At 56.3% G+C, this 22,229-nt stretch overlaps 10 protein-coding genes across 10 annotated transcripts; 6 read left to right on the top strand and 4 right to left on the bottom strand.

Annotated features, from left to right (window-relative positions):
- Positions 1–93: 93 nt before the first annotated feature.
- LAESUDRAFT_7689 (uncharacterized protein) lies at positions 94–2,551 on the top strand. The gene is made up of 7 exons (XM_040913774.1): positions 94–634; positions 692–735; positions 789–974; positions 1,030–1,239; positions 1,302–1,419; positions 1,474–2,166; positions 2,227–2,551. The coding sequence occupies exons 1-7, from the start codon at positions 421–423 to the stop codon at positions 2,316–2,318; spliced, it is 1,557 nt and encodes a 518-aa protein (XP_040770109.1). The 5' UTR covers positions 94–420; the 3' UTR covers positions 2,319–2,551.
- A 232-nt stretch (positions 2,552–2,783) lies between these two features.
- LAESUDRAFT_639077 (trafficking protein particle complex 2) lies at positions 2,784–3,433 on the bottom strand (the record flags this gene model as incomplete). Its single annotated transcript, XM_040903517.1, has 3 exons — positions 2,784–2,990; positions 3,060–3,220; positions 3,286–3,433. The coding sequence occupies 3 exons, from the start codon at positions 3,431–3,433 to the stop codon at positions 2,784–2,786; spliced, it is 516 nt and encodes a 171-aa protein (XP_040770108.1).
- A 345-nt stretch (positions 3,434–3,778) lies between these two features.
- On the bottom strand, positions 3,779–4,563 carry LAESUDRAFT_718876 (cytochrome b5). The gene is made up of 6 exons (XM_040907521.1): positions 4,456–4,563; positions 4,373–4,401; positions 4,282–4,318; positions 4,132–4,229; positions 3,992–4,068; positions 3,779–3,933 (listed from the first exon to the last, which is right to left on the bottom strand). The coding sequence occupies exons 1-6, from the start codon at positions 4,538–4,540 to the stop codon at positions 3,858–3,860; spliced, it is 402 nt and encodes a 133-aa protein (XP_040770107.1). The 5' UTR covers positions 4,541–4,563; the 3' UTR covers positions 3,779–3,857.
- Positions 4,564–5,136: 573 nt separating this feature from the next.
- LAESUDRAFT_746145 (uncharacterized protein) lies at positions 5,137–9,148 on the top strand. Its single transcript, XM_040911407.1, has 6 exons — positions 5,137–5,470; positions 5,522–5,736; positions 5,796–5,868; positions 5,928–6,774; positions 6,829–6,969; positions 7,035–9,148. The coding sequence occupies exons 1-6, from the start codon at positions 5,154–5,156 to the stop codon at positions 9,042–9,044; spliced, it is 3,603 nt and encodes a 1,200-aa protein (XP_040770106.1). The 5' UTR covers positions 5,137–5,153; the 3' UTR covers positions 9,045–9,148.
- Positions 9,149–9,265: 117 nt separating this feature from the next.
- On the top strand, positions 9,266–12,266 carry LAESUDRAFT_718874 (uncharacterized protein). Its single transcript, XM_040907520.1, has 2 exons — positions 9,266–9,771; positions 9,836–12,266. The coding sequence occupies exons 1-2, from the start codon at positions 9,561–9,563 to the stop codon at positions 12,052–12,054; spliced, it is 2,430 nt and encodes an 809-aa protein (XP_040770105.1). The 5' UTR covers positions 9,266–9,560; the 3' UTR covers positions 12,055–12,266.
- A 188-nt stretch (positions 12,267–12,454) lies between these two features.
- On the top strand, positions 12,455–13,813 carry LAESUDRAFT_718871 (uncharacterized protein). The gene is made up of 6 exons (XM_040907519.1): positions 12,455–12,594; positions 12,659–12,894; positions 12,956–13,132; positions 13,201–13,222; positions 13,281–13,397; positions 13,459–13,813. Exons 1-6 carry the CDS (start codon positions 12,589–12,591, stop codon positions 13,534–13,536), a joined length of 636 nt encoding a protein of 211 aa, XP_040770104.1. The 5' UTR covers positions 12,455–12,588; the 3' UTR covers positions 13,537–13,813.
- LAESUDRAFT_718870 (uncharacterized protein) lies at positions 13,708–14,200 on the bottom strand (the record flags this gene model as incomplete). Its single annotated transcript, XM_040907518.1, has 2 exons — positions 13,708–13,823; positions 13,891–14,200. A coding segment is annotated over one exon (196 nt), but the record flags the coding sequence as incomplete, so codon positions are not given.
- Positions 14,201–14,637: 437 nt separating this feature from the next.
- Positions 14,638–16,260, top strand: LAESUDRAFT_718868 (uncharacterized protein). Its single transcript, XM_040907517.1, has 4 exons — positions 14,638–14,711; positions 14,916–15,141; positions 15,204–15,464; positions 15,519–16,260. Exons 1-4 carry the CDS (start codon positions 14,692–14,694, stop codon positions 15,993–15,995), a joined length of 984 nt encoding a protein of 327 aa, XP_040770102.1. The 5' UTR covers positions 14,638–14,691; the 3' UTR covers positions 15,996–16,260.
- Positions 16,261–16,928: 668 nt separating this feature from the next.
- LAESUDRAFT_639642 (nuclear protein) lies at positions 16,929–19,019 on the top strand (the record flags this gene model as incomplete). The annotated part of the gene is made up of 4 exons (XM_040903552.1): positions 16,929–17,231; positions 17,291–17,866; positions 17,926–18,624; positions 18,684–19,019. The coding sequence occupies 4 exons, from the start codon at positions 16,929–16,931 to the stop codon at positions 19,017–19,019; spliced, it is 1,914 nt and encodes a 637-aa protein (XP_040770101.1).
- A 203-nt stretch (positions 19,020–19,222) lies between these two features.
- LAESUDRAFT_689272 (uncharacterized protein) lies at positions 19,223–20,893 on the bottom strand (the record flags this gene model as incomplete). The annotated part of the gene is made up of 4 exons (XM_040906015.1): positions 20,416–20,893; positions 20,257–20,354; positions 19,887–20,202; positions 19,223–19,673 (listed from the first exon to the last, which is right to left on the bottom strand). The coding sequence occupies exons 1-4, from the start codon at positions 20,862–20,864 to the stop codon at positions 19,223–19,225; spliced, it is 1,314 nt and encodes a 437-aa protein (XP_040770100.1). The 5' UTR covers positions 20,865–20,893.
- Positions 20,894–22,229: the final 1,336 nt, after the last annotated feature.

Genomic DNA, 22,229 nt, shown 5'->3' with positions numbered 1-22,229 from the left:
ATGCGAGTAGATCTGCGATCGGGCGAAACACCGGCACCGGCCGCGAATTTGATCTGGCTGCGTGCCTGAACTGTTCAAGAAAATCCAGATCAGGTGCGAGCCAATGGAGGTGCTTGAAGATTACGCGCCAAGCGCCACCGAGCGGGCGGGGATGCCTTATTTGTCCGGCATCAAATCAAGTCCGCAAAAAAAAGTGGGCGCCTGTTTGCGATACCGCGTACAGATGGGCGGGCGCTGGGGAGATACGATGCGAATGCACATGGGTCTACTGATAAGCCCCGCTCCTTATTTCCTGCCTGCTTCTTCGCAGGTGTCCTTCTCCACCCTGCCTCTACCAACCCCCATCTCGCATTGCACTCATGTTCAACACCGACTCTAGCGCATCGGAGAAACATTCCGTCAGCACTGCTGATACGAAGGATGTCGAGAATTTGTCAGTTTTTTTGGCAGCGCTGTATCAGCTCACGCGACTCATTCTGCCCCGTCCTCAGCGTCGAGCCCGTTATCCAGCTCGATGACCACGTCCCCCGAACTCACTTTAGAGCGCTTTGGGCTATCGTCGAGAAACTCGACAAGTATGGTGTCGAAGCGCAGGGCATCGAGCGCATCCCGCCGGACCAGCGGCCCCAGAAATGTATGTCGCATGCTCAACATCAGAAACTGCACGTCTGACAAGGAGTCCTTTTATCAGCGGTTTTGGCACCGTTCTGGATGTGGCTCGCCGCGAACATGACCGTAAGCAGCACACCTTCGCCTGTCAACCATGCTCGGTGCGATGATCGCCGCAGACATCAACGTTCTCGCTCGGGTGTCTGGGACAGTCCATATTTTACCTGGGGCTCCGGGATGCTACTTTGACCATTATATTTTTTAACTTGCTTTGTACCCTCCCCGTCGCCTATTTCTCGACATGGGGTCCAAAACTTGGCCTGAGGCAATTGACTTTGTCGAGGTTCTCGTTCGGATACTGGACGGTGAGTCGATAGCGGCCTTTACAAACGTGTCATCGAGACTTACGTTTCCTCGCAGTCACTGATACCCATCGTTTTAAACTGCATAGCCTGTGTCGGCTGGTCTGTTGTTAACTCTATCGTTGGTGCTCAAGCATTACGAGCAGTCAGCACCTCGCACCAGATTCCAACTGCTGCGGCCATCATCGTCATCGCTATAGGCACAATAGCTGTCAGTTTCATGGGATATCGCGTAGTGCATCTGTATGAACAATATTCTTGGATACCCGTGAGTTGTCACAAGACATAACATCTGCGTTACGTGCATAGCTGATACCATTCATCGCGCAGGTAGCCGTCATTTTCATCATCTATCTCGGCCAGATTGCTCGCTTCTGTGACAGCGGACCATGGGGCGGCACCGGCCCGACCGAAGCTGCGAACGTTCTCTCCTTCGGCGCTGCAGTTGGTACGTTTCAATGAAATGCCTTCACAGCAGATCGTTATTGATAGTCGACCCTAGCTGGGTTTTCTCTCGGATGGACGTCACTTGCCGCCGACTATACCGTCCGCATGCCTGAGAATATATCCTCATACAAAGTCTTCTTCTGGACATACCTCGGTCTCAACATCCCCCTCATCTTAGTCGAGACGCTTGGCGCGGCTGCGATGACCACCCTCGCTGCCAAATCCACCTGGGAGGACGCATATAACGAGAACTCCGTCGGAGGGCTGATCGGCGCGGGCCTGACGGGGCCCATGCACGGGTTCGGCGGCTTCCTGCTTGTAATCATCTCGCTCTCGATCATCGCGAACAACATTCCGAACATCTACTCGCTCGCGCTCACGTTCCAGAACATCCACCCATACGCGCAGGCGATTCCGCGCGTGTTCATCGTGCTCATCGGAAGCGCAGTCTACATCGTGCTCGCGATCGTCGGCGCGTCCCACTTCGAGAGCTGGCTCGACACGCTGCTCACCATCCTCTCGTACTGGCTCGCCATCTTCAGCACGATCCTTATCGAGGAGCACCTTATCTTCCGCAAGGGCCGCTGGTCTAATTACGAGCCGGATGATTATAATAACTTTAGAAAGCTCCCGTTGGGCATTGCATCGTTCATCTCATTGGGTTGCGGAGTCGGTGGCGCTGTTCTCGGCATGGCGCAGACGTGGTATGTCGGCCAGATTTCACGACATATCGGAGACCCACAGTATGGTGAGTGACACTCCAATGTATGTACCTCGAGGCTCGCGATGTTGACTGGCTGCGTTGCAGGTGGCGATATTGGCTTCGAACTTAGCTTCGCATTCACCGCCGTCGTGTTTCCTCCATTACGATATATTGAGAAGAAGTACTGGGGTTACTGAAGAAGTTAATAGTACCGGGACATATATAGATTGAAATAGTCTGTGCTTGACGTGTAGTCCCATAATGTACCTAACAACACAGTATGTCTCTTTACGTGCCTAATGTTATTCATGACCCATTTTCAATACTGCACGGCATGCACCTGAACACCCGGCATATTTCACTGAGATATATTTGTTGCTTTGGAAGAGTTGGAAGAATGTATGCCCCGTATCTGTCCCAGCAAAGGTGTTCTTTAAAGAGCTGAGTCAATTGAAAGGCACTGTTGATCTAGGTTCATAGCTCTGGCCCAGTCCCTGAAGACGGACGGCTGCTCGTCCTCAACGCATTCCAGACACTGAAAGAATATGGCTCAGGGCCCGGCATCTGGAATGGGAACATGAACCATGGGATTCAACAATCAGACAATCATGCAGCTTGCAAAGGTTCAAAACGCTAGGCTCGAACGACAGCGGGAGGAGCACTCAATGGGATTGGGTAGAGACTGGAAGAGGCACAGGTGCACCTAGCGACCTGGCTACATCGTCCACTCGCCGCCTGAACGCCTTCCACTTCGCACCTCCAGCTGTGAGCATCGTGGCGTGGTCGTTCACGCCCTCGAGCGGGGTGTTGAGCTTCAAGAATGGGTTCGCAACAGAGAGACGGTACGCCGTGTGCAGGGCTTTAAATATCTGTGACGGTTCGGCATACCATTGGTCTCTCAAACGTTCGGCCGTGGAGCACAGGACAAAGACACGTACCGAGATGACGTCCACGTCCCGGATGACAGAGTCGGTCATCGCAAGTGCCACGATGATCTTCACCCGCAGGGGCGTTACGTAGCCGTACACGGCGACATCCTCGAGCGTGTAAAGCAGGTTGAGGTAGCACTCGGTCGACTTGGCCGCCTGGGCGGCGGCGACTGCGGTGAAACGCGCTCCGGGTCAGGCAACAGCGCGACGGCATCAAGCAACGGTATGGGCGCACTGCGTTCCTCGATCACGTCCAGGCTGGTGTGCGCGATGTAGTGGTACTTGAGCTCATCCTGCCGCGGCTGCGCGAAGGTGCGGATGAGGATGGGGTGGTTCTGCGGGGAGACGAACGCGACGGCGTTGAGACGAAGCTGCGGCGGCATGTCGGCGTCTATTCGCACGGGTTGCACGAGCTGCTCCTGCAAGTTCTGACCATGATGACCGATTGACCGGACAAAGGCGTTGGTTCGCACGGACATGCCTTCGAGTTCTATCTATCTCATCAACTTCCGCATCACCAGGGCGAAATGAACAGCTGATCCTCTACGAGCATAAGCATATGTTCGTCACTGCTTCGCGTGAGGGAGCCAAACTGCATGCAGCAGCTCGCCGATACGCGTAAACTGAAACGAGAACGGGACCTGGTGCCTCTGACGTGTCAGCACATAGCAGGCTCAGAGCACTAACGCCGATTTGGGAGTCTTCAAGCCGCATTGCTAGCATGGGTATCCCAGTCCAAGATGCATAGATAACATGGAGCAATTCTACCGGTGTATGACAACAAAGCGCGATAACCAGAACAGCATTTTACACAGAGCCGCTCGAATAGTATCGCCATGCGAAGTAGGCACCCAGCATCGCGAGCGGAACAAAGTACATCAGACTACGAAAGCAAGACAGGTGTGAGATAGAGTGGTAAGAACAGCTATAGCTCGACGTACTTCGACCCTTGTTGAACCGCACTGTTGACAGCGTGGCTTGTTGAAGAATTGTCGTAGGCAGGCTTGGCCTTCAGAACCTAATTTATCGCAGGATATGGATTAGCACGGTAATGAGCTGATCTAGGGAAGGGTTGGCGTACGCCGTCCTTCTCGAAGTCGCCGACGTAGAGGTCCTTGAGGATGGAACGAGCTTCATCCGAGTGGCCGACGTCCTCGAACGCCTCGGTAGCGTCCTTGCCTGTCTCGCAAGAATGTTTAGATACTGCGACTCATGGAATGGAAGGACTCACCGGTCTCCGCTAGAATCACTTCGTCTCCTCCGGGGTGCTGCGCGTCCCGCTAAGGGCCTCGTCACGCAAGTTGGTACGGCGCTGCGCTTACCTCGTCAATGAACTTTGCCACATCGTAAACTGTTGCATTTCAGGAGCCTGATCATCGCTCGATTAGGACTACAGTACACATACCCTTCTGATGAATGAGTATGTACAGGCTCTCTTTCGAGTTGTGGGCCTTGAGCTCCTCGTAGGTAATGATTTTTGTTTCGGCCATGACGATGAAGGAGGAAGGTAGTCTGGCTGGGGTGACGAGTTGCAATCGTGCGATGATAATTGGGCGTTTTATCCCATCGGCTGAGGCCGATCTGCCCATTCACACGTGGTAAGTCAGAATGACACGAGCGGGGGCGTTTGATCCATGGAATTAATGTTTAACGGAAGTAACGAAATGGCGATCACGAAATGAAGACGGCGTTCTGAATTCGTATGTACAGGACTGCATTGATCATGCAGAACACGCAACAGCTGCTTGCAGTACGAAGGATATCGACCAACGGGCAGGCTGTGGGAACACGGCGGCCTCAGCCCCGGCGGCACTGGAACGAGCCCAGCTCGAGACAACAAGTGGCCTGATCCGGCAAGCACAAGTTGCCCAGGCGCGATTGGGGAGGAGTTGCTACCATAATAGTGATGAATACGCAAGCTGTTGCTCGGGGATATCAACGACAAAACGGCGCGATTCAAAAAGCGGTGCAGTGTGCACGATCCCAGTGCGCAGCCTCCTCATCTCGCAGAACTTTCAAAATTAATGACAACGTCACGATCAAGCGAGGTGCGATGAAGAGGAAAAGTACTCGAAGTGGCCGCAAGGAGACGCGGTGTGGCGGATGAGCACCATTTCGAACTCCGCCGAACGCGTCAAACAAGATGCCACGCGTGTTGGCCCGCGTTCAATCTCATCTCTCCCCGCTTCCACCTCGACGCCGCGCCAACGCCCCGCCTCGCCCTCCCGGCCCCTGCCCCTCACCATGTCGGAAGAATTCACCGACATTTTGGGTGGAAAGCTCAACATAGCACCAGAGCTCCCTTCCTCGTGGAGTCGCCGATTTCTCACGGTCTTCTTGCTACCCCTGCTTTTCATCCTGTTCATCTGGCTCATTGCGCTCCCATACTATCGTGATTGGAAGGAGGAACATCACCGAAAGTAAGCTTGCATGCAGCAGCATCTTTTCATAGCTAACAGGTTATTCTGAAGGGCTGTCCGTCGGAGATTCGGTATTCCAGATCACGATACTCGCGCATTCGTTGTGGCCCATGCTGCTGTTAAGGCCGCTAAGGAAGAAAAACTCAAAGCTGAACGACGAGAAAAAGAAGCTCAGGCCAACGGAAATGAGGAAAAGAAGCAACGCGAAGCGACGGGGTCCATGATTGCATCGCAAGCTGGCGATCACGCGCCCCAACAAAGTGAAGGTACGACTCTATCGTTCTCTACTAAATCTGTCTAACTTTCAAGGTTCCCGTTACTGCAGATGTTCGCGGAACATCTAGAATAGCTCGTGCTGCCGCGACCCCACCACCTGCAAGGCCTAAAGGCATCCTAATGTAATGTCTATTAACTTTAGTCTTGCTCTGTCTCATCGAATTGATGTTCACATTACTAGTACCCCTCCATCTCCGGGCGTGACGCACTTTCCTGGCGATTTTGATGGGCCTTCAAGTCAACCTGCTGATGTATCCCCCGAGCCAAGCGTGCGCATTCATCGTCCTGGCCAGATACCCCCAAAAAGCCCATTCCCACCAGCTTTGAAGCGACCGCGCGACGAGAACGGACAGAACGATACCGATAGGGGAACGAAGAAAGGCCGCGCAAATGGTAAACGCCGTGTCTCCTTCGAGGATGAGATGCAAATCGTGGAAATCTCGTTGCAAAAGCGAGGTTCAAAGAGAGTCGCTGACGCTGAGGACGATGCGAGCATCGAGGCTACCCGAGCGAGTGATAGGGACAAGAGAGCTCGTAAGGGCTCCTTAGAGGTTGTTATCGAGCAGTCAGATGAAGAAATGGACATAGAAGAGGATAGAGACACGAATCTCTCTCGTCAAGCGCAACCAGCCAGCAGAGGGAAGAAGCGAGACCGGTCAGAAGCAGGTTCCACGCTTGATCGCGAGGGATCCTTCGGAGACGATGAAGATGATGGCGAGCAGAAGGTCAGACGTCACAGGAAAAAACGAGCAACAGCGCAGAAAGAGCCAGGTAGTCGTGGACAAAAACGAGGACGCGAGGCTGAAGAATCAGAGAGCGAAGAGGAATCGGACAGTCCTAAGCGCCGAGACACGCGTAAGAAGCGCGGCAAGACCGACTTCGAGGACGAGATATCCAGTGATCCTCTTTGCAAGGGCAGACGGATTGGTGAGGAATGGGACGCGAACGGTGTTCGTTACAAGGTTGGTCCGAATGGACAGCGTCTCCGTCAAGCGCTCCTGAAGCGTTCTCGTTCGAGATTCCCTATGGTGAGTGGTGTTGTATTTATGGTCATTGATAGCTTGTCGACCTGTCCCTTTCAGCCGAAGGATTCTCAACATCCGGATCGTGCAGCCAACGTGGACATTCTCGTGGAAAAGTGGCTCTCTGAAGAAGAGTATCAGGCTGCAAAAGAGAGGCGCGAACTTGCATGGCAGGAAGAGGATGTTCATGGTGATGTAGAAGTGAGAGCAGCTTGGCTTTCTGTTTCTGCGATCAATTGACACTAATTGATTCATACCCTCACTAGGACTTCATGAAAGCGGGTAAAACCATACTCTACGCTCCCGCTGCGGCGCACGGTGCTGCATCAATCGTCGCCGGTCTTGGAATTCACGTGAACCCCTTCCAGCGGTCGCAGTTCGGTGTCACGCGTCGTGTAGCTCCCATAGTAAACCCGGCCCTTCCGGCTGCACCGGACGCTCCCAAGCCTCGCCCCGTTCGGTCGTACTCTAAATGGGAGAAACAGGATCTAGAGGCTGCTGCAATGTCCAGGATTAGAGAGAAGGCGGCTGCAGCGGAGGAGGCAAGGAAGGCAGCAGCAACCCGGTCATCTCAAGCATCCATTGTTACCACCGTTTCATTCGCTCCAGCAGCGACCCAGCCGAGCAATAACGTGCCTGCCACATCCAACATGTTCTCTACTCCCCCAACGAGTGGACCTAGCACAACGACATCGAACGTACTAAGTGCCTCGTCGGTCGCGGCGCCTGCGGCTACGAAACCTGCTTCTCCTGCCCCTTCGGCTCCCACGCTTGCTTTTTCTTTCCCTTCCTCTATTCCTACAACTTCCCAGATGGGCCCTCCCTCCCTGATCCCCACTCGCTCGTCAGGAAGTGTCGAGAGTCAGCCAGCTGCCTCGGCGTCCACTGGGACTGCGCAAGGAGCACAGCCCTCTGCTCAAATGCAAACCAGTGGCACGGCGCCCGCACCGACATTTTCATGGACCAAACCCCAAGGTGCTACCACTCTTGCTCCACCTGCTGTCTTCCAGCAACCTGCTAGCTCTGCCTCCAGCTTCAATGCACAACAGGCTGGGATGAATGCTGAGCCTGCTGCTCCTAGTGGCACTCCTTCTCTACTGAGCCGTCTCGGGCCTCAGGTTTCATCAGCCCCAGCTCAGCCTGCCGGTCCTTCAAGCGGCATGCCGACATTCACGTTCACGCCGCCGTCGGCACCCCCGTCGAGCAGTACCGCCAATACCAGCTCATTCCAGACTGCACCGTTTTCGGCCACGAACACGAGCAGTGCTGCCGCTCCTGCACCAGCGACCGCTGCACAGGCTCCATCGTTCTCCTTCAATTTCCCACAGCCATCGCATGCTGCTACTCCTGCCATCACGATGTCAAGGGCGACTCCCCCGGATGATGTGATGAATGTTGAACCGGCGAAGCCAGCAGATTCGATGTTTGTATTCGGGGCGCCTACTCAGACTGCACCTAACCCGCCTTCCACGTTCACCTTTGCTCCTTCGACGCCAGTAAAGCCCTCATCGGTTTCGTTCGCGAATGTGAGCACCCCGCAGTCCTCAACTACCCCGACCTCGAACCCATTCTCCACAACACCGAAGGTCCCGCCCCCGCAGTCTGTGTACGGCGGCTTTGGTTCAGGCGGACGTGCATTGACTGCAGCGCCATCTGGCAATGCTGTACCATCTTCGCAGCCAATGGTTCAGCAGAACGTCCCTCAGTTCGCGTTCTCACAACCAGCCCCACAGCCCACGTTCTCACAACCAGCCCCACAGTCCACGTTGGGAGGGAATGCGTCGGCTCCAGCTGCTCAACAGGGCACTGTGAGCTTCAACTTTGGACCAACTTCTGTTCCGGGTGCAGGATCCAGCATGGAGGGTCAGCAGAGCACCTCCCAGTTCACCTTCGGGTCCGGGAAGGGCACGACGACCCCAGTCCCTAGCGCGCCCTCGCAGAGTCAACAGCCGCTGTTCCATTTCGGAGCGTCTGCACCTAGTGCGAACGCTACAGTGAAACCGGGGTTTGGCACTCAGCAACCGGCGTCGACAAATGCATTTGGTGGCCAGCCTGCTGCCTTCAGTTCAGGCTTTAGTGCTCAGCCGAATGCTCCAACTCCCGTTGCCAACCAAGCCGCTGGCGGGTTCGGGAGTCAGCCATTGTTCGGCGGGCAGGCCACGAATCCCAACCCTCAGCCTGCTCCGAGTGCTCCCATGACAGCTAACACAAATGCCAGCACGCACCAATTCGGGGCCGCAGCACCTCCGATTTTCATATTTGGGAAGCAGAATTAAAAGAAGAGGATGGGGTGAGGATCAGTTTTGGATCTGTACGCGAGCGTTTTGGGATAGTGTAGCGTTGACGTACGATACGCATTGGCAATGGCAATGGCATGTACTACTTAGCCGGCTCCCCTGCCCTGCGCATGTAAATTATCTGGAATTGTCCGAACAGCTTTCGCGATGATGTATGTCTCGGCGCGTGATATTCAGGAGGTTGGATCTTGAAATGGGCTGACCAGCACAATCGATCCCCCTATACATGCCCCTGCTCACATCCTACTCAACATCTAGTCTCTATAGCTCATTCTCCGTTGTCGTGCGGGACCTTGGATCAAACCGCCCTATATATTGCACTCCGGGATTTCGTTCGATTGAGCAGCCTCAGCCAACCTATACGCTACGCCGCACATAGGTGCATTACTCCTCAACCTACTCGCTACTTAGGGGCCACACGCAACCATGATGAACGACAATGCTTCAGCGACACCGCGCCCGTGTCCGCCAGCCAAGGCACGCAGACTACCTTCTATGCAGTTTCCCAAGTTTCCGCCACCACCATACGCTCTTTCACTCGATCAGGTCATAGTGGATCATGCCGACCAAGGCAAGCACGCAGTCGATGGCCTACCGCTGCCCGTCCCCACTCCAGATGCAGAGGACTGGCTGAACGAGCGATCCAGGGAGGAGCTATCCGAGCTGCTGCTGAAAGCGGACCAGCTCATCAAATCCCGTGAATCAGGTGGGTTTCCATCAGTTCCGCGGGCTGACCCGGGTATGTGCGGCGAGAGCTAACACTTATGAAGAGCTCGGTCTGACATCTGCGCTGTGCAAGACGCTCTACGAAGACAATGTCGCACTCAAGACCAAGCATGAAACACTCCTGGCGCGCCTCCCCACGTCCCCAGCGCCTAGCACCCCTACCTCCCCTCTGTTGAGGCCGCATTCTCCCCATCAGCCGAGCGATGTGAACTACTCCCGATCACCCACATACAGCGAGGCCTCCCTAGCTCCCCCTAGTCACCGGCACGCGCGCCGGGTCTCCATCACGCAGGGCGAGCTCGCGCGCCTTGCCGACCAGAATGCCGAGCTGCTGGACAAGCTCGAGAAGCTCGAGACAGAGTCGTTGCAGGCTGATCAGGCGGGAAAGCGGAAGCTGCGGAAGCTCGAGCGCGAGATCCAGGGGCTCCGGGAGGAGCTGGAGAGGACTCAGGCGAAGGAGGCTGAGCTGGAGCGGCAGGCACTTGCGGTGCCGCCCCTGAGCGAAGAGGAGGCGCAGCGGCGGAAGGAGGAGCGAGAAGAGCGTGTGCGGGTGCTGCGGGCGAAGAGTGGATCGATGTCGGAGTCGGAGGGCAGCATTGACGAGGGCGTCAAGGACTTTGCACCTCCGTCGGAGCTGCTTGGATCGAGCAGTACCAGAATAACTCCAACGGCTGCCTCGTTTCCGTCGCCGAAAACACCTCCCGGAAACTATCTTACCCAGCCCACGTTGCCAGCCTCAGGTCCACTAGAGGAAGAGCTCGAGTCCGTCTGGGCGCAATCCCGTCCGACGAGCATGTATTCACTGTCCGGCGCAGAGTCCGTCATCGTCTCCCAGCTGCTGCTCAAGGTCCGCGAGCTCGAGGAGACGAACGCGCAAATCAAGAGGCAGCAAGAGCAGACTGACGAGCGGCTTCGGTCTGCGCGGGTAGATGCTGAGAGCATGAAGCGGATGTACGAGTGCCTTGACGGCGAGGATGGCCTGGAGTTGGTGCTAGACACGGAGGACGAGATGGATGACAGCCCGACGAAGGGCAAACGGATAGCGTCTGGCGGTATGGTTACGTTCAGCAGCCTGCGGCGGTCGATCCATCGGGATATGAGCAAGCTCCTCGAGCCGCAGGAGCAAGACGGATTCACTATTGGGATTACTGCGAACATGCAAAGTACTACGCGGGGCAGTGTTGCACGCAACCTGCAACATCCAGCTGGCAGGCCGCGCAAGACTGTTATGGGCCTCTTTGCTGATACTGGGGCTGGAGATGCGCTTCAGGCTGCATCCGGCAGTCCTGGTATCCTACCCTTCCGTGAGTCGGAGCTCGGAGATTTCACCACCTGGTCTACTGCTGCGACAGACGGGATACCTCTTCCTTTTGGGACAGCTCGCAGTGTACAGACGCCAACAGAAAGATCGGGCCTACGATATGGGCGCACGCTAGGCAGCGAGCTCGGCAGTGACCTCGGAGATGACTGGGGTGCCACTGCAGGCAATGATCATCTGCGCACCACGAGCCTGTATGAGATCGCCGGAATGGACATTTCACAAGAATCGTTCAGGTCGCCTAGCCCGGGCGAGCGGCCCACGCTCGGTTTTCCTACGTCGAGTAATGCAGAATCCCCTGGCGGCCCTATCCTGGGGCAGGAAGGCTGTGGCGCAGACCCGGGACCCTCGACGCCCCCGCGCATATCTGGCTTGCAGCTCAACGTGCAGCCTCCGACGCCATCGCCAGATCAGCTGAAGGCGTACGAGAGGCAGTTCCGCCTGTCGCAGACCGTGCGCTCCCGCACGCACCGGTGGGTCGAGGGACGGTTTTCGCCGCCGGCTCTTCCGGAAGACGACTCTGTGCGGCGGTACCCTGGGACGAGCCCTAGGATGCGTTCTGGGCTGGACAGTGTCATGATAGGCGCGCTCAACGAGGAGGTACCCGAGATAAAGAAGGCCAATAGAAAGGACAACATGCGCTCTTCTACGAACGCAAGTCGCGGCTCTGAGTCTATTGCTCAGGGACCCGCAGATGCGGATGCAGGTGCGGGTAGCGATCGTGCCACGGTCCAGCTACGTGCGGACTCGTCAGCGATCCTGGGCGCTGCGGGTACGCGGAACGAGGGATTCACAGGGTACATCCTGGAAGTATGGCTTTGGCTGCAGTTTGTGATCGTCATACTTGTGTTTTTGTGGGCGATGGCGAAGAGAGGGCCGAAGAGTGTGCTGGAAGAGGCGGAGCAGCGGCGGCGGGCACCTGGGGGTGGTGCTTTGCCATCCTAGAGCTGCTGCCTGGGATTTTGGTTTATGTAGGGATCTCACTGACGATATGCGTCATAATCTGTATCCACATTCATTGTATATCACATATCTATCAGCCCTATAATTTTTTGGGAGACTGTCGAGGGTCCCCGAGGATGTCGCGCGGATGCGGAGTGGTTTGGGAAGCGGGCGCTGGTGCACGATGAGGCGGAATATCCGACTATATTTAGGACGATATGGGTGTTCGCGTGTATGGATGATGCATCGGCATTGCGAGGAGGAAGCCGGGGAACGTCGAGGACGCGTCAAGGGAAGACGCGGTCACGTGTGCGCGTCTGCGTGCCGGGAGGAACCGTGAGACGTCGGGAGGCTGCCGTTCACCGAAGGTGCCCGTGCGATATGTTGCGAACAAGGCCCTCTTCTCCAGTGGACGTCATGGCACGCAACGGAACAGCGTTCAATGCAACGTGTTCTATAAAGTCGTCGCTCCTCCCTTCCGCTCGCATCCTTCCTCGACTGTCTCATACCCATACACGCCTAGACTAAAAACACGCCATGAAGGTGCATTTTCTCTCGTGCTCGAGCGAGACTTGGTGCGGGATTGGAAAACTCATCTTTCATGCAGATTATTACAAAAGAAGAGTCTGACACGCAGATGCGCGCGACCGCCGTCGGCGGCGCCAAGGGCTTCGCGGGCGGCCTTGCTGTCGCGCTCCCCATGTCGTACCTGCTCAACAAGCGGTGGGGATACTACCGCGCACTGCCACCGTCTCTCAAGGCATTCGGCGTTATCATCGTCGCCGTCCCCGCCTTTGTGATCAACGCAGAGCATTCAGGGCTGCGATACGAAAAGGAGCGCCGGTGAGTGGCCAGTCTATGTCACCATCTTCGGCCGTCGCCGATGGCCGGTGCCGTTCTGCAGGACCGACTTTGGAAAGCTGGAGATGGACGCGAAGGAGGCGGTGCGGCAGGCAAAGTGGGATCGCATGACCGTCACCCAGAAGTTTCAGGATGTCGCCGCGCGGCATGAGTACGGCTTCATTGGTGGCGCGTGGGCAACGAGTATGATTGGTGCATTTGGGTACATCATGCGGAACCCGTGCGTTTTCATACGTCCACCTTATCCCAGGCTCCGAGCTGACATGCATTCAATTTAAACTAATTCAGATACGAGACTTTGCCACAAAAGGTTGGTGAACTGCAAATACCAATATCAGAACAGGAAGCTGATGAATATGAACGCACAGCTTGTGCAGGCGCGTATGTGGGCACAAGGACTCACGATTGGTGTGCTCATCGCCGCGGCTGTGCTTACACACTCACGGAAGATGAAGTCGATGGATGAGTATGGACACCGGCTGGTCGTGAGTCTAGATCCTCATCGCCTTGAACGCGACGGGAAGCACTGATGTGACTGTACTGCAGGAGCCCGATCACTCGTGGCGAGATATCATCGAACAGGAGGAACGTAACGCGCATGCCAAGCCTGGGAGCGAACGCTGAGGCTGACGACTCGTTGACCAGTCGGAATGGATGCACAAAGTGAAAACGCACGAGGCCCATCGTGTGACCCTTGTATTGCATGTATCAACTTTATTCTAGTGCTACCCGGCCTGCCATGCATATACCCAGATAAATGTTCATTCCAGCTGCTGTCCTTCCATTCCAAACCCCGGCATGTGAGGACTGCTGGCTTCCACAACAGTAGGCATACTTTCCCACCGAGGACGCGTAATGCCTCGGCCATCCACTTTGAGTTCTGTCCCATGCCCATGCGGCCCCGGAGCACGCTGCTTATCAGATACGCGGGTCAGCTTGCAGACTAATCTCACCTCAGATGGCACGCTTTTTGCTCACTAATAACGCAGATGACCAATGCGTGAGTGGTCATTGCACTGTATCAAACATAAGACGTGTATGAGAATAAGATGGTCGCGTTCTGACGGTCGCCAACACCTGTCAAGCCAATGATTAAGCAGCCAGCAAAGGATGGTGCCAAGTAATGTAGCGGGTGAACTCCCAATCAGGTTCCAGGCCTCGGCGAGATGGTGTGGTGTGGGTACGGGTACATTGATGCAAAGAACTGGACCATAGGGATAATGCGCCAGGGCCATAAGAGAGGAACATCAGAGCCGAAGCCGTAAGCAGGATGAGGTAGTTGTGCATAGAGTTCGAAGGAAACATGGCAAGGATATGATGGAGTCTGCGTTGTAATCCCGGCGTCGGAGTTGTGCAGTCCGACTGGTCCGACACTCTTGGCGTTGCCTCAACAGTCGTACGAGCTCAGTGCGCTCCTATCGCGATGCACACTCGCGGCCGTCGCTTGAGCGAGCTGAGATGTAACGTCCGAGACCGAAAAGCATGTCGGCAAGGGAGGAAATGGGCGCGGTGTGGCAAGGGATGAATTGAGTCGGAGCACAGATAGCCGCGGGCCGAGGACGGTGCCGAAGGGGACGGGCGGATTGGCGCGCATTTCTTAGCCACGAGTGTCTCGTTCTCCTTTTTGCCTCGGCTCCGTCCCAGGTCCCCTCCTGTTTCCTTGCCATCTTCGCCGTTCCTCTTGCCCTTCCCGCTCACGTCGCTGCCCTCGCCGCCGACGTGCACGCCCGCCGCACGCACGAAGCTTTCGCAAATCCGATCCTCGGGTATCACGCCGGCATGACGCGCCATTTAGACAGGTCAGTCGCACGCCTCTTTCCCATTGTCACGCAGCTTCCTCGTCCGCAGGCGACCCCTCGTCCCCTGAACCAATCGCGCGACTCATCTCTATATTTACCACCTCTGCCCCTCCTTTCTGTCCTTTTTCTGCCACTTATTCGTCGCTGCTGCTGCTCCTCTCGTTCGCAGCAACGTGCTGACCCATCCATGGTCCAAACACTTAGGTCCGTGTCCGTCGCCGCCTCGTTCGCCGGCGCCGTCTTCAACCTCGTCGTCGCTGTCCGCCTCCTCGCGCTCTGGCGCTCGCTAGGATGGGAGTCAGAGTCAGAATGGGAGGCCTCTGGCGATGTTTGGAGAATCGATGGCGTCAAGATCGTCTGGGGGCTGCTGTCGACCTACTTCGCGGCAGCCGCACTGGCATGCTTTGTTGGATTTGTCGGCCTCACGAAGGTGCGTCGTGTCGGCTCTCGCCCCTGTATCCGCCGCTGACTGTGGCGCTCTCCTTCTGCCAGTCCATACCCTCCTTTGTGCGCTTCTACCGCGACTATTCCATCGCGGATTTCGCGTTCGTTACCGCCAGCACACTACTCGTCTCCTACAAGGCGTTTAGCGCGCCTTATGTCCGTACCGGTGTGTGTGAGGAGCTCTCGCGCCACCCTGACCTGATGCGCGACATGGTCGAGATGGGACTCAGTCAAGAGAATTGCGAGCTCTGGTTCGAGCGCGCTGTTGTTGCTCTGCTGGGGATTACGTTTATTCTCATGGTGATCAGAGTGAGTCACCGCAGCGCATTTTGTCAGCTTGATTTCTCACCGGGCCCGTCGTAGCTGCACACGCTTCTTGCACTGTCGAAGTACTACCGCCACGTTTCACGCGACGCGTTCAACGGCAGCAAGTCGCACGCAGGCCTTCGCTCGGCGAGCCCCGATTCGTTGCAGCGCATCTACCTTCTTCCGACGCCGACTTCTCCCGTGTCGTCTTCGATGCCTTTCAACCACCACTTTGGTTCCGCTGCACATTCGCGATCAAACTCTGATGCCATCATCGTCTACGCTCCGGTGCCTGTTGGCGGTGTCTCGGAGCAAGAGGCTCGCAAGATGAACGCAACAGAGGCATGGATCCCGTCTCGCGCGTCCGCGGATGTCGCACCTGGCACAGGCAACTCTGCGCGCATGCACCGGCATACGCGATCTGCGTCATGCCATTCGCATCGCTACCATGGCGTCACTCGCCAGCCCGGCGTGCGAAGGGAGGGCGTATGTACGCCGGTGGATGAGAAGGCAGAGACGGGCCCGCTGTTCTGACAAGAGACGGTATGCCCGCAATGCCGTTGTGTTTAGTGTATCCCTAGCGCCCGCCTCGTTTAGCCTTACCTCATCCCGCCACATCATGGGTGGTTGGTTCCAGATGTCGCTTGTGGTTGTTGCATGCTCACTGTCTCCTTCCATTGGTTCCAGACTGGTCTGCAATATTTATGCCTGGCTGCCTCAGATGCCTCAATTGCGACCTTCATTTGTCTCGTGTAGCATGTGCTGCGGGTTTTTGTATGTTTGTGTTGCAGTCTCACTGGTCTCGCCCATGCACCCGTTGGGTGCGTGTGCTGGAGCTTGTGTGGGTATATAGTGTACGAATACTCGTACGGATACCAATAGAGTATGCTCGGTGTAATACCAGATAGGGACCCACCGGCCCTCGCTCGAGAGCTCGCAGATCGAATCTGAGACGAGAGGACGAGATGGACGGCTCATCTGATGGCCATATCGGCGGTCTGGGCAGGAGAGATTGCTCGGAGATTAGAGTTGCAAGGCTGGCCGTGTCGGTAGCTGGCCACGAAGTATTCACCTCATGACTGGTGATCCGCTTCCCCATGTTGCACAGGCCTGTGAACGCATCCATGCATCCTGTCCCAGGCCCGCGGTGGAAGATGGACGGAGGGATGCCGACGCAGGTGTGGCCTACAAATTACGGCTGGAAATAAATGCTTCGAGGTCGAGACATATGGAAGATGAAGAGATCTGGGCGCCTAGGGAGGATGCGAGCAGTAAAATTGGGAGGAATGCACGAGCCTAGCGTTCCCGTCTCGTCTGGCCGAGACTCTCCCGCAATCACTTATACTCCTCTGGTTCTTTTCCCTTTTGCTCCTGCAAATACCCCAGCTGCCTGCTTCCGAGGGTACATCCAGCGACTATCCTCGTCCACCTGACCAAGTCGAAGCGTCCTCCAGCCTACAAGACATCATGGCGCGCACCCATGAACGTCCACAGAGCCCCGAGCCGCTCTCCGATCCCGAGGCGGAACCCTCCCTCCTAAAACGCATGAAAGTGAGCCACATATCCAACCCGGACGCGTTCGCGGAGCACTTTGCCACCGATCTCTTCGCCCCGAGCAACATTCACCGCCTGCACTCCGAGTACGACCAATCGACACCGTACAAGCACGCCGTCGTCGAGAAGCTCGTCCAGGACGACCTTCTCCAGCGCGTCAAGGACGAGGCACTCGAGCAGCTCAGCTTCTCCGAGAAGGAGACAGACATCTACAAGGTACGTTGCCTGCGCACCGCCCGCATGCGATTGGCTGCTCAAAGCCCGCGGCGCGACAGGTCAAGCAGACCGGCGACCTCGCCTCCCTCTCCTTCCTCACCGACGACCAGCGCGCCCTCCTCCCCAACCTCCTCACCTTCCGCGATGCCCTCTACTCGCCAAAATTCCGCGCCTTCGTGCGCGCCGTCACAGGCTGCGGGCCCCTCTCGGGCACCAAGCAGGACATGTCCGTCGTCTCGTACTCTAAATCGTGTCACCTCCTCAATCATGACGACGTGATCGGCACCCGCCGCATCTCGTACATCCTCTATATGCCTCTCCCGCATTACATGGGCTGGCAGCCCGAGTGGGGCGGTGCGCTGGAGCTGTATCCCACGAAGCTTGGCCCGGACGGTGTCCTGGAGCCCGAGTCGGTCCCTAGCAAAAGCATTCCTCCGAGCTGGAACCAGTTTATCTTCTTTGAGGTGAAACCCGGCAGTACCTTTCACTCTGTCGAGGAGGTCGTCGTCGGCGAGCGGGAAGACGGCCGTGAGCGCTTGAGCATATCTGGTTGGTTCCATTCACCGCAGCCGGGCGAGGAGGGCTACCAGCCAGAGAGCAATCCGCCTGAACTCAAGAGCTCGCGAGAGCAACTTGTGAGTCGGCTTGTTTCTATTGTCAGACGACGTAGTACTGACAGTACTTTTTCTTGTAGGCATTTTCCTCTACTGAATTCAAATCGTATCCAGAGTCGTTGGAGCCACCACTACCTGACGAGCCGCTTTCAGAGACCGATAAATCTTTCTTGGAAGAGTATCTCAATCCCGTCTATCTACAAGCACGAACGATGAAGGCCCTCGCTTCTCGTTTCGTCGAAGAGTCCTCCCTCGAGCTTCACGAACTCCTCTGCACCCCGCTCGCATCTAAGCTCGAGACGGGCCTTCGAAATGAAGACGCTGCCGACGGGCTCGGCTTGGAGCGGCCTCATCCCATCCCGCCTCACACCGTGGGCACCGCGGGCGCGTGGACAATCAAGGGGCCACCGCACAAGTGGAGGTATTGCACGCTTGGGCACGAACGGAACGGTGCGATCAGCAGAGCTGACCCGCGATGGGCACAGAGCTCGCCGGACGAGATCGTGCGCGCGCTGCAAGACGAGCTGTTCCCGAGCCCGTCGTTCCGCCGGTGGCTCGCGATCATCTCACGTTTGCTGCCGTTGCGGTACGCGGTGGAGGCGCGCCGCTTTAGGCCCGGCCTTGACTACACGCTCGCCACGGGAGAGACGAAGGACGCGAGGCTGGACGTCGTGATCGGGCTCACGCCGCAGGTGAAGGGTGAGAAGGTACAAGATGAAGAGGAGGACGAGGAGGACGAACTGCCCGGGTGGCAGAGTGGCGAATGGGGTGGCTGGGAGGTGAGCACACGTGCGTTGTGTTACGTTCTGGACGTGTGTTGACTGGCCGCTATTGGTAGTGCTACATGGCTCCGCATGAAGGGGAGGGTGACCCGGCTGTGTACGGATCCAGTTCAGGTGCGACCAACGCGAAGGCGAGCGAGGTTGGCTCGAGTAGGAAGCAGTCGCCCATGGGCGAGGGATCGAGCCCGATGCTGGAAGACGCAGATGAGGATGACGAAGATAATGGAACTCTTCTTACGGTGCAGCCCGGATTTAACCGGTTGCTGCTCGTGCTACGGGACGAGGGCGTGATGCACTTTGTCAAGTATGTATCTGCGGCGGCGCAGGGTTCGCGGTGGGATGTATGCGGGGAGTTCGAGATCGGGATGATCGAAGAGGAGACGGATGACTAACTTATTCGCGCTTGCATATACCAACATGAGCTATGTTTTCCGAGCATCTTCGCGACCGATTATTTGCTTTACACACCTGATGACTTTCTCCACGTCCGACCACACTAGGTCCGTGCTCCTGTATCCGTTAACTTGTATGCGTAAGTAATCGTATAGTGCTACATAACCCGAGCATGCTATAATCTGCATATATCCACCATGTACTAGAAGATAATCTTCTGTCCTTGACTGGGAACGATCGCTACCGGAGCGCGTTTCGCGTGGGCTAGAGCAGCCCCAGGCTTCGCTCTCGCCCGCATTGAATTCCCGCCCTTGTATCCCTTCCCATTGGTGTCTTCGTCGTTCCATATACGTCGCCGCTTTGGCGGCGTACCTTCTATCTTCTCATCGGCAATTGTGTCTTGGGTTCCCGCGCTGCGTTTGGTGGGCCTATCTACACGGTCGACAGGTGTTTTCCTCGGTCGCATGTCTTCCGAGCTTGTCTTCGGGCCTTTGTATTTGTTGTCCTTCGCGTAGGCAAGGCCACCGCCCCGGCGGACGGCGTCTGGAGAAGCGTACTCGACCACGAGCTTCCGACCGTCCAATAGGTGGTTCTTCGGGTTGGTCAATGCGGACGTTGCATGCTCGGTGCTCGTAAAGTCCACAAAAGCCCATCTGTCACGAGGGGGTAACGATCAGCAACGCCATTCATGACCTGTAACCGACGTCACTACAAATGTCATGTAACGGCCCGCCAGTCCAGACTGCCGCGCCGCTATCGTCGCTGCCCGAGGTCTAGCGAGAACGCAGCAGGCCAGGTCACAAGGCCGCGAGAGAGGGGTGGGAGGGAAGGGGAAGTCATAGAGTCTGAGAAGCAGCAGCACGCACCCTTTGCACTTGCCGCTGTCCTCGAACGTGCCGAGCCGCACCTTCCGTATCCAGGGATCTGCTGCTTCGGCGCCGGCGTCCTCGCCGGTGGCAGGCCCGCCCGCCCGCCGGTGCGAGTCGAACAGCGCGCGGATGGACTCTTGTGTGGCCTCGAAACCGAGGTTTCCGAGGAAGAGCGTGGGCCCTGCGGGTTGTTTCTGTGCGCGGAGGATTTTCTGTGCGGTCTTGGTGTGTCCGGTCAGGTTGGCGTTCGAGCCTGGCTCAGCGCCTGCATCTGCCGAGCTGAAAGGCGTCGGCCGTCCGTTGAAGTCATCGCCTGGATATGTGCAGTTAGTGCCGGCGTTTTATGCCAAGCTGGATTTGCACTGACCATCTTTGATGAGAAGCCGCCTCCCGTCTAAAGGGTTTTCTGATAGGGCGATGGCAGCTGTCTTGGAATCTTCTGTGGCAAAGTCCACGTAAGCAAAGCTAGGGGATAGATTGAATGAGTCTAGCTAGGACACGTCCGTTAGCACGAGTATGAACGAACCCACGGTTCTCCTTCCTAGTGCCTCCGCCCCCAGGCCCGCCGCTAGCTAGCTTCATGGGCATATGTATGCGGGTGATCTCGCCCACGTCGGCGAAGAGACGGCGGAGAGCCTCCGGAGTCGTCTTGAAGGACAGGTTCCCGACCCACACAGAGTTCTGGCGCTTTGGAAGCTTGGAGGGCGCGAGCTCGGCACTGTTCTGGATCGGCTTCTGCTGGTCAGATTCTGGATCCTGTGTTTCCGGATTCTTGGATTGTTTCTTCTTCTGCCTTCGTTGTTCAGCATGAGATAGAACTGGACCGTCTTCAGAGAGCGTGGCGGGCTCGTCGTCGCCGCTCGATGTCTGATCCTCTTGTTCAACGGCGGAGTCCCCGACAGAAAGGTTGCGCTCGTCCTCTGTGTCAGACGACGAAGACGAGCTCGAGGATGACGAGCTGGAAGAGGAAGCCATGGAGAGGGTATAGCAGCGGGGATTGGGAGAAGAGAGAAATGCAGCGAATCCCGATCCGCGAGTATTGATTGATCGACGCCAGTGCGCTGGGCCGGTCCTTCCCATATTGTTCGGCGCTTAGGACCACTCAAGCCAACCCATATGTCCATCCAGATGAGATGGCTCGAGATTTTCAAATTCGAATACCCTATCGTTTTCGTTGCATTGTTTGCATGCACGGCCCTTATCGCGCGAATTCTAGGAAATGCTGGTGCGACTCCGGTGTTAGCCGGCTGTCACCTTCACCATCTCATGGGCGCAAGGGAGTGAGAGGCCGGTTAGGGCCACAAAAGACTGGGGAATACAGGTGCGTACTTATATGATTCCGCCCTTCTGTACTCACCCGCTCCGTTTCCAGGTACAGCCCGGCGACGCGTTTCGGTCATCGCTTGGCGCTCGTCCCTCCCGACGCATTGGAGCACGTTCCACCAGAAGTGTCGTCGGTCGGCCACTTCCGCTAAATACTCGAAAGCGGACGGTCAAGGTGCTTCATAAGCACGTGACTGTTGCATTTAATCTTTTGAGGACGTTCTAGAATCTTGCTCTATTCACGCCGCAGTGCGATTTTCATGAAATAGTACGTAGGTCACTGCAACCTCCTGCGGACACTTTTATTTACTCGGTGTTTGTGTTGGTAATGGACTGAGATTAGTTCAAACGACTGGACAGTGTCTGATGCACGGGTCCTATTCTCCTCATAGCATCATCTCACTTCAATTTACCCATGTACATCAAGTCAATGACCGTTCTGCGGTGATGCGCTCTCAAGGCCTACATCGCCGACGATCTGCACGAAGAAAATTTCGTCCTCATCATGGTAGATGAGGGTCCGGGCTTTCTATCGCGTGATGATTTTATGAATGAGGCCAGCTCTGTTAGATTGGCCGTCTGTATCTGTGATGTCGACAAGGGCCATAATCGAGACATGATCATTCTATCAAAGGCAGAAATAACGCCCTGCAGTCAAGGCAGAACATCAGAAAACTTCGATCGCCCTGGGCATGTGCGTGATGCTCATAGACAGGCCGCCCGATATATGATTGCAAGGTAGTGAGCATTTCCACAGAGCCCTATTTATTTTGTGTCCATTGACGAACTCACCGTGATCGGAGTTTTCACCAGTCCCGACTGAAGATGTCGACTCTGACTACCGATAGACCGGCCACAGCGCAGACTGCAACAAGAAGTCATCACTTAACCATGATTGTCACGCCCTGGTTCCATCAAATGTCAAAGATGCCCGTTTCCACGCAGTTGAGATCATCAGAGGCGGCTCACAGGTTTAAACGCTAGAGAAGAAGACACTGAAATCGCGCGGTGGGGGGA

The sequence above is a fragment of the Laetiporus sulphureus genome (assembly GCF_001632365.1).
Source record: "Laetiporus sulphureus 93-53 unplaced genomic scaffold LAESUscaffold_1, whole genome shotgun sequence".
Lineage (NCBI taxonomy): Eukaryota > Fungi > Basidiomycota > Agaricomycetes > Polyporales > Laetiporaceae > Laetiporus > Laetiporus sulphureus.
Note: the sequence above shows the minus strand (reverse complement) of the source record. Positions and strands in the feature narration are given on the sequence as shown.

Excerpts from the sequence above, each read along its gene's own strand:
- LAESUDRAFT_7689 (XM_040913774.1), top strand. The coding sequence starts at position 421 with ATGTCGAGAATTTGTCAGTTTTTTTGGCAGCGCTGTATCAGCTCACGC. Across the intron at positions 635-691 it reads GGACCAGCGGCCCCAGAAAT|CGGTTTTGGCACCGTTCTGG; the intron begins GTATGTCGCATG and ends TCCTTTTATCAG. Across the intron at positions 1,420-1,473 it reads CTCCTTCGGCGCTGCAGTTG|CTGGGTTTTCTCTCGGATGG; the intron begins GTACGTTTCAAT and ends AGTCGACCCTAG.
- LAESUDRAFT_718876 (XM_040907521.1), bottom strand. The coding sequence starts at position 4,540 with ATGGCCGAAACAAAAATCATTACCTACGAGGAGCTCAAGGCCCACAAC. Across the intron at positions 4,230-4,281 it reads AGTGATTCTAGCGGAGACCG|GCAAGGACGCTACCGAGGCG; the intron begins GTGAGTCCTTCC and ends CTTGCGAGACAG. Across the intron at positions 3,934-3,991 it reads GCGGTTCAACAAGGGTCGAA|TCTGATGTACTTTGTTCCGC; the intron begins GTACGTCGAGCT and ends TTGCTTTCGTAG.
- LAESUDRAFT_746145 (XM_040911407.1), top strand. The coding sequence starts at position 5,154 with ATGAGCACCATTTCGAACTCCGCCGAACGCGTCAAACAAGATGCCACG. Across the intron at positions 5,737-5,795 it reads CGCGCCCCAACAAAGTGAAG|ATGTTCGCGGAACATCTAGA; the intron begins GTACGACTCTAT and ends CCGTTACTGCAG. Across the intron at positions 6,970-7,034 it reads ATGTTCATGGTGATGTAGAA|GACTTCATGAAAGCGGGTAA; the intron begins GTGAGAGCAGCT and ends TACCCTCACTAG.
- LAESUDRAFT_718874 (XM_040907520.1), top strand. The coding sequence starts at position 9,561 with ATGCAGTTTCCCAAGTTTCCGCCACCACCATACGCTCTTTCACTCGAT. Across the intron at positions 9,772-9,835 it reads CATCAAATCCCGTGAATCAG|AGCTCGGTCTGACATCTGCG; the intron begins GTGGGTTTCCAT and ends ACACTTATGAAG.
- LAESUDRAFT_718871 (XM_040907519.1), top strand. Across the intron at positions 12,895-12,955 it reads CGATACGAAAAGGAGCGCCG|GACCGACTTTGGAAAGCTGG; the intron begins GTGAGTGGCCAG and ends GCCGTTCTGCAG. Across the intron at positions 13,223-13,280 it reads ACGAGACTTTGCCACAAAAG|CTTGTGCAGGCGCGTATGTG; the intron begins GTTGGTGAACTG and ends ATGAACGCACAG.
- LAESUDRAFT_718868 (XM_040907517.1), top strand. The coding sequence starts at position 14,692 with ATGACGCGCCATTTAGACAG. Across the intron at positions 14,712-14,915 it reads ATGACGCGCCATTTAGACAG|GTCCGTGTCCGTCGCCGCCT; the intron begins GTCAGTCGCACG and ends CCAAACACTTAG. Across the intron at positions 15,142-15,203 it reads GATTTGTCGGCCTCACGAAG|TCCATACCCTCCTTTGTGCG; the intron begins GTGCGTCGTGTC and ends TCCTTCTGCCAG.